Source organism: Miscanthus floridulus, chromosome 9 (genome assembly GCF_019320115.1).
Source record: "Miscanthus floridulus cultivar M001 chromosome 9, ASM1932011v1, whole genome shotgun sequence".
NCBI classification, from domain to species: domain Eukaryota; kingdom Viridiplantae; phylum Streptophyta; class Magnoliopsida; order Poales; family Poaceae; genus Miscanthus; species Miscanthus floridulus.
Genome location: NC_089588.1, coordinates 12,372,570 through 12,378,902, shown reverse-complemented (window position 1 = coordinate 12,378,902; position 6,333 = coordinate 12,372,570). Strand labels below are relative to the sequence as shown.

At 45.2% G+C, this 6,333-nt stretch overlaps 1 protein-coding gene across 1 annotated transcript; it reads right to left on the bottom strand.

The window, feature by feature from the left end:
• Positions 1 to 1,875: 1,875 nt before the first annotated feature.
• Positions 1,876 to 6,124, bottom strand: LOC136479247 (coronatine-insensitive protein homolog 1b-like). The gene is made up of 4 exons (XM_066477175.1): positions 6,079 to 6,124; positions 3,628 to 4,057; positions 2,031 to 2,139; positions 1,876 to 1,942 (listed from the first exon to the last, which is right to left on the bottom strand). The coding sequence occupies exons 1-4, from the start codon at positions 6,122 to 6,124 to the stop codon at positions 1,934 to 1,936; spliced, it is 594 nt and encodes a 197-aa protein (XP_066333272.1). The 3' UTR covers positions 1,876 to 1,933.
• Positions 6,125 to 6,333: the final 209 nt, after the last annotated feature.

The window sequence follows — 6,333 nt, the reverse complement described above, 5'->3', positions numbered from 1 at the left end:
CTCGGCAAAGCCTTTGCCGAGGGCTGGAGCGGCACTCGGCAAAGAAAAGCAGCCGTCACGGTACCGGCGCCTGGGACGGAGTCTTTGCCGAGGGCCGTCTCCGGGGGGCCCTCGGCAAAGAATTATTCTTTTTTTTTTGAAAAATCTTTGCCGAGGGCCTCCAACCATGGCCCTCGGCAAAGAAATGTTGCAGAATTTTTCCAAAAAATCTTTGCCGAGGGCAATAGGACGGCCCTCGGCAAAGAATTATTCTTTTTTTTTTTGAAAAAGTCTTTGCCGAGGGCCTCCAACCATGGCCCTCGGCAAAGAAATGTTGCAGAATTTTTCCAAAAAATCTTTGCCGAGGGCTTTCCCGTGCAGGCCCTCGGCAAAGAATTATTCTTTTTTTTTTGAAAAAATCTTCGCCGAGGGCTTCCCCGCAGGCCCTCGGCAAAGAAATTTTAATTTTTTTTAAAAAGTCTTTGCCGAGGGCCTCCAACCATGGCCCTCGGCAACGAAATGTTCCAGAATTTTTCCAATAAATCTTTGCCGAGGGCAATGGGACGGCCCTCGGCAAAGGACCCTTCTTTGCCGATGGCCTTGGTCATTGCCCTCGGCAAAGAGGCATAAATTTAATTTTTTTTTGTTTTTTGCATTCCATCGACACAAGCATTTCATATATATACATATATATATCAACCATCACATATATATATCACACAGAACCCATTTTCTCACAATATATCACAACCATAATTGTGAACCACAAATCACAATATATTACAACGACAAGTCACATGTTCATCATCATTCACATGTTTATTACGACAAGTTCATGAAATCCAAGCACAAGTCAGAACCATAAACCATAAATATTACAATAAAGTCCAACCACATCACCTAGCACTAGTCCTCATCAAGGTAGCCTATGAGACGGTGGTGAAGGAAAGGCGGGATCACCCGGTGACGCACTACCGGGATGATTGGAACCCGCGGACGGAGGCTGCACAAAGGAGCAGAGATTGCATGTGTGAGTAATCCGGGAAAACAGTTTTGGAACTTAGAGATTGCATCTAGTAATCTAGGAATACAAAAAGATTAGACTCAATTGAAAAAAGGTAAAGAGCATTTCCTCTCTGCATTTCATGATCCTGCATCCAAAGTTCCAAACATCCCAAAAAGGTAAAGAGCATAAGCTCACATTGTCATGAAAGAATGCCCACTTTCCTCAATGCACAGTTTCAATCGTAGGAGTTTCACTTATTCTTTACTTATTCTTGAGGTTAATATATATACAGGTGGTAGTTTATGACTAGATACAAATGATAAGATCCATCACATCATCCATTGATGGTCATTCAGATGATCTGAAATCAGTTTCACTTGTTATTGTTCTCGAGGAAAAATCAAACATCTAAAGATTTCACATATGGGACATTTTATTTCATGTTCACAATAGAAGCATGCATCTGATTTTGAGGCCAAATGAACTTCTGCTGTGTGGCGGAGAAGCTCAAGTGGGTTCATCAGTAGGAGGTAAAATTTCAAGCGGAGAATGTAACAAACAGCTATAAGTCCATATAAGAATAACAAACATTAGGAAATTAAGCAATACCTCCTCTCCAAAAGAATCAAGGTATAGAGACGGCCAAAAGGCCAGACGAGCAGATCGCTGCAACAGGATTGTTGTTTTCTGCGCAGAAGACCATCAAAATTGAAGCATATTCACATAAGAAAGAACAGAGGACGTTATACTGGACAAAATAGTATCATGTGTAATGAGATAGGGTGGTTCTTTGTTATTTGGGGTTTCTCATGCCCCTTTTCTTCTTAATATAAAAGATATGCAGCTCTCCTGCATGTTCAAGGGAAAAAAAGTAATGAGCTAGTACGTACCCTCACTAGAAGAAATATGCCAATACCAGCACCACATTGCAATGCATGATTCTGGCATTTACCAGTCCTACAAACAAATAAAATTAGGACAGGCGTTTGATAAATTATGGCACAACACAAGGTAATAGGAACTTTTACAAGCAAAGTTCTATCACCTGCAGCATGCATGGTTTCCAACTAGGCGAACATAGTTTGCCACAAAGCAAACACAGTGCCGGTTCATCAGGCACTGAGCCACAATCAGGGCATTGCATCTTGACATATCTAGATGGAAAAATAATAAGCCATCAGTTCCAGGAAAAATGGCGGAGCTCGCATAAAATCTCATCCCAGCTTAGAAGAACCAGACCAAACCTTTCTAGGAGAACCTGGTATACATCTGGTAGTTGCATCAGCCTAAATAGAACTGCAGGGGTAGAAAAGAGAGTGCCTCTATATTTACGGGGATTGTAATCTTCACAGAAATGCTGAGACCATTTTAAGGCCGGGGGCAGGGCCGGCCGGGAGTGTAAATTGAAAATTGTGGGCGGATTCAGTACAATAAAAAGAACCATAACCTATCTTCATTCCTATTTAGCGCCAAAGTCATCATTTTCTCACACTATATCCTCAGCATTACAATTTTCAAAAATAGTGTGTGACTACAATCGTATCACCAAATAGGGAACTTAAAAAATCCAAAAATAAATTCTGAATCCAAACAATTTTTGCAAGATTATATTATTTTGGTTCCTCGTGGTAAGGTAAGTCAAAATTTTAGGTTTATCCTCTGCATGAAAATAGTGAACACAGCACTCTTAATATAAACATCATACACATGGTAGCACAAAACATGAGAGCAACAATAGGAAAGTGAAAAAAAAAGGCTGCTTAACCTTTTCCGGATCAAGAACCATAAGGCAAAAGGCATCTACTGGGCCAGCTAATGGATCGAGATGAACGCCCTTAACGTGCTCGTCATCTAGAACTGGAATGCCTGGCTGTGGTCCTAAGTACTGCAATCTCGACTTCACTGAACTTGAAAACCATGCTTTCTCCCTGTGCTGTGAAAGAAGTGACAACCATTGTTTACCACGGATTGAACAGAAAACTCTATTTTACATGAGAATACAACAAGGTAAGCGATAGGGCTATTCGAAGCAGCATATACAAAAAATTTTGACAGGTTGTTGAGGTGACAAGAACATATGGTTGAACCTAATAAATTTGGGGTCATTTAAAGACTCCTTTTCTGGTAGATCTATCCAAAGACAAAACACAGCCCAACCTTCCATGTTCCCAGTGGTTTGCTCGACGACTCAACTTTTCTTTATATATAATATATATCGAATAAGGCATCCCATAATCAAATTATTCACAATTAACACCATCAATTAAACTTTCTTTTTTGGAGAAATCTACAGCAGAAGCCACGAACTGTAATGATACAGGTTTGAAGATGCACTCCTAAGACTTCTGCGGATCTTCTATGATTATTAGTTAGGATCTCTAATCATTTGAGGGCAGTCCACCCAATTTTTAGCGCTAGATCTCAAACCTGCTTTTTGGTAAAAACTCTCCGTAAGGTAGCACAAGTTTCTACTTGCAGAAAGTGATGGGTGCTATGACTCCACAACCGTTTCGGGGAATCAACGACTAGACAGTAGCTACGCCCCCTCATTGTCACCATCTCAGTAACCCCAATTCGATCTTACTTCCTCCAGCACCCAGATCGGAGCTAACAAGAGCAAGAGAATCGAGGAGTACGAGTACCTGCAGGAGTGGGCAACGAGGCGGAGTCCATCCGTGGAGAAGCCGGTGCACTTGTCGAGCTTGAGCTCCTGCAGCATGTGGCCCCTGGCACGGACGAGCTCAGCGAGGTCGTTGTCCGTGACGACCATGCGGCGGAGGTGGAGCGCCTTGAGGCACTCGAGCGGCACGGCGAGCTCGGTGACCCAGGGGCGGGCGTAGGTGCCCCAGTCGTCGGGTATGAGGCCATACATGGCCGCGCGGGCCTTCCCGTTCACGGCCAGCGACCCGAGCCGCGGGAACTGCGCGAGCAGGCGCGCCGGGGCGGCGCGGAGGTCGGGCGGTGCGGTGGTGGGGCGGCGGGCCGCGCAGGGCGGCGGCGGCACGCAGCAGTGGCATATGAAATGTGGGCGGCGATTTTGGGCCAGGCCGCTGGCCGATTTAGGGTTGGGCCCTTTGCCGAGGGCCAAGATCCAGGGCCCTCGGCAAAGATTTTTTGTTTTTTTTAAATTTTCTTTGCCGAGGGTCATTGGCCAGGCCCTCGGCAAAAATCCCCTTTGCCGAGGGTCAGGCTAGGCCCTCGGCAAAGATTTTTTATTTTTTTTTGTTTTTTGAACCCAGTTTTTTTTGTGGTGCTATAATACATTATTTAAAACTCAATTTTAAAATTTGGGACAATTTTGACTTTGTTTGATGTATTTCCCTAATTTATTTCTTTTCCTTGATTTTTTTCGAATATTTCAAATTTGAACTGCAGGTGGATGGAATAATGCAATTTAGTGATTCGAAAAATGTTATTCATGGTATTTGGTGTATGTTGAGTCCCTATCCACGAACTCACATCAAATTTCGGGCATCTTCTTCACGTAACATGACGAGGAACTTGTCGGAAAACTATTTTTAAATTATATAAAATCCATACAAAGTTCAAAAATCACGAAACTTGTCGAGGTGTCATGTTATCGCATGTGTAGGCTGTGGTAAAAAATTAAGAAGGTTTCGAGCAAGTGGGGACATCGGATGTCTAAAACCCACACATCTCCACATGTGATCACATGTGGAGATGTCTGGGTTTCAGGCATCCGATGTCGCAACTCGCTCGAAACATTCTCAATTTTTTACCACAGCCTACACATGCGATAACATGACATCTCGCCAAGTTTCGTGATTTTCGGACTTCGTATGGATTTTATATAATTTTAAAACACTTTTCCGGCAAGTCGGTCGTCATGTTACGTGAAGAAGATGCGCGAAATTTGATGCGAGTTCGTGGATAGGGACTCAACATGCACCAATTAACATGAATAACATTTTTCGAAACACTACATTGCAATATTCCATGCACCTGCAGTTCAAATTTGACATATTCGAAAAAAATCAAAGAATCGAAATAAATTAAGGAAAGATACAAAAAAGTCAAAATTGGTCCAAATTTTAAAATTGAGTTCAAAACAATGTATTGTAGCACCACAAAAAAACTGGGCTAAAAAAACAAAAAAAAAAATCTTTGCCGAGGGCCTAGCCTGGCCCTCGGCAAAGGGCTTCTTTGCCGAGGGCCTCGCCTCGGGCCCTCGGCAAAGACGATTTATAAAAAAAAAAAATTGGCCGAAAAACTGGTTCCAAAAAAACTTTGCCGAGGGCCTGGTCTAGGGCCCTCGGCAAAGACTTTTTTTAAAAAAAAATTTGCAAAAAAAAACCTTTGCCGAGGGCCTAACGGGTGGCCCTCGGCAAAGCTTGACGGGAATGGCCGCCGTGACCCAACGGGCCTAATTTGCCGAGGGCATCTTTGTCGAGGGCCGCGGCCCTCGGCAAAGATTTGATTTGTCGTGGGCCTGTCTTTGCCGAGGGTCGGACCCTCGGCAAAGGCCTCTTTGCCGAGGGCTGTTCTTTGCCGAGGGCTCCTGTGGCTGGCCCTCGGCAAAGAGTGTCTTTGCCGAGTACCCGAGATTTGGCCCTCGGCAAATCCTCAGGCCCTCGGCAAAGCACGCGTTTCCAGTAGTGACGGCGGTGTGGGTGTCATCGTCGGTGGGGCTTGGCGGCCTGCCACTGCCACCGGAACTGTCTTCTCTACGACGAGGAGTGCAAGGCTGCCGAAAGTATGCATGTTGATCGGAGTCGGATCAGACGAGGCACGAAGAACTGTTGCAGTTACAGGCAGCGGATCGGAGTGGGACTCAACGAGGAGGGCTGAGCCGATCGAGCAAGTAACTGATCGATGAATGCAACTCGTTGCAATGGCAGGAATGAGGATTAAACTCTTCTATTCATAAGCTCGTCATCGGCTTGTCCGAGATGAAATGACATCTCATCAATCCAAAGCGCATGGCCGTTCCAGCACGGCCGCCCCACGCAGTCTCCATTGTCGGGCACCGAGCCGCCGGAGCTGGGAGAGACACAACCATATTTCACGACACCCTGACACCTTGCCGGGTGCCGTTCCGCCGGAGTTGGGAGAGACTATAGACAACCATTAACAGTCAACAACAACAGCGCCGGCACGGCCGCCCCATGCGATCTCCATTGCTGGGCACAGAGCTTCCGGAACTGGGAGAGACTAGAGACAACATATTTCACACCGGTGGTCAAAGGCTTCTAGAAAAGAAAACGCAGTCAACAGGAATAGCACCAACACGGCACGGCCGCCCCCATGCCATATCCATGCCATCTGGTCTCTCCTCTGTGGGTGGGGAATCACGTCAACACACCCTGATTTCACTGTATTCATTCACT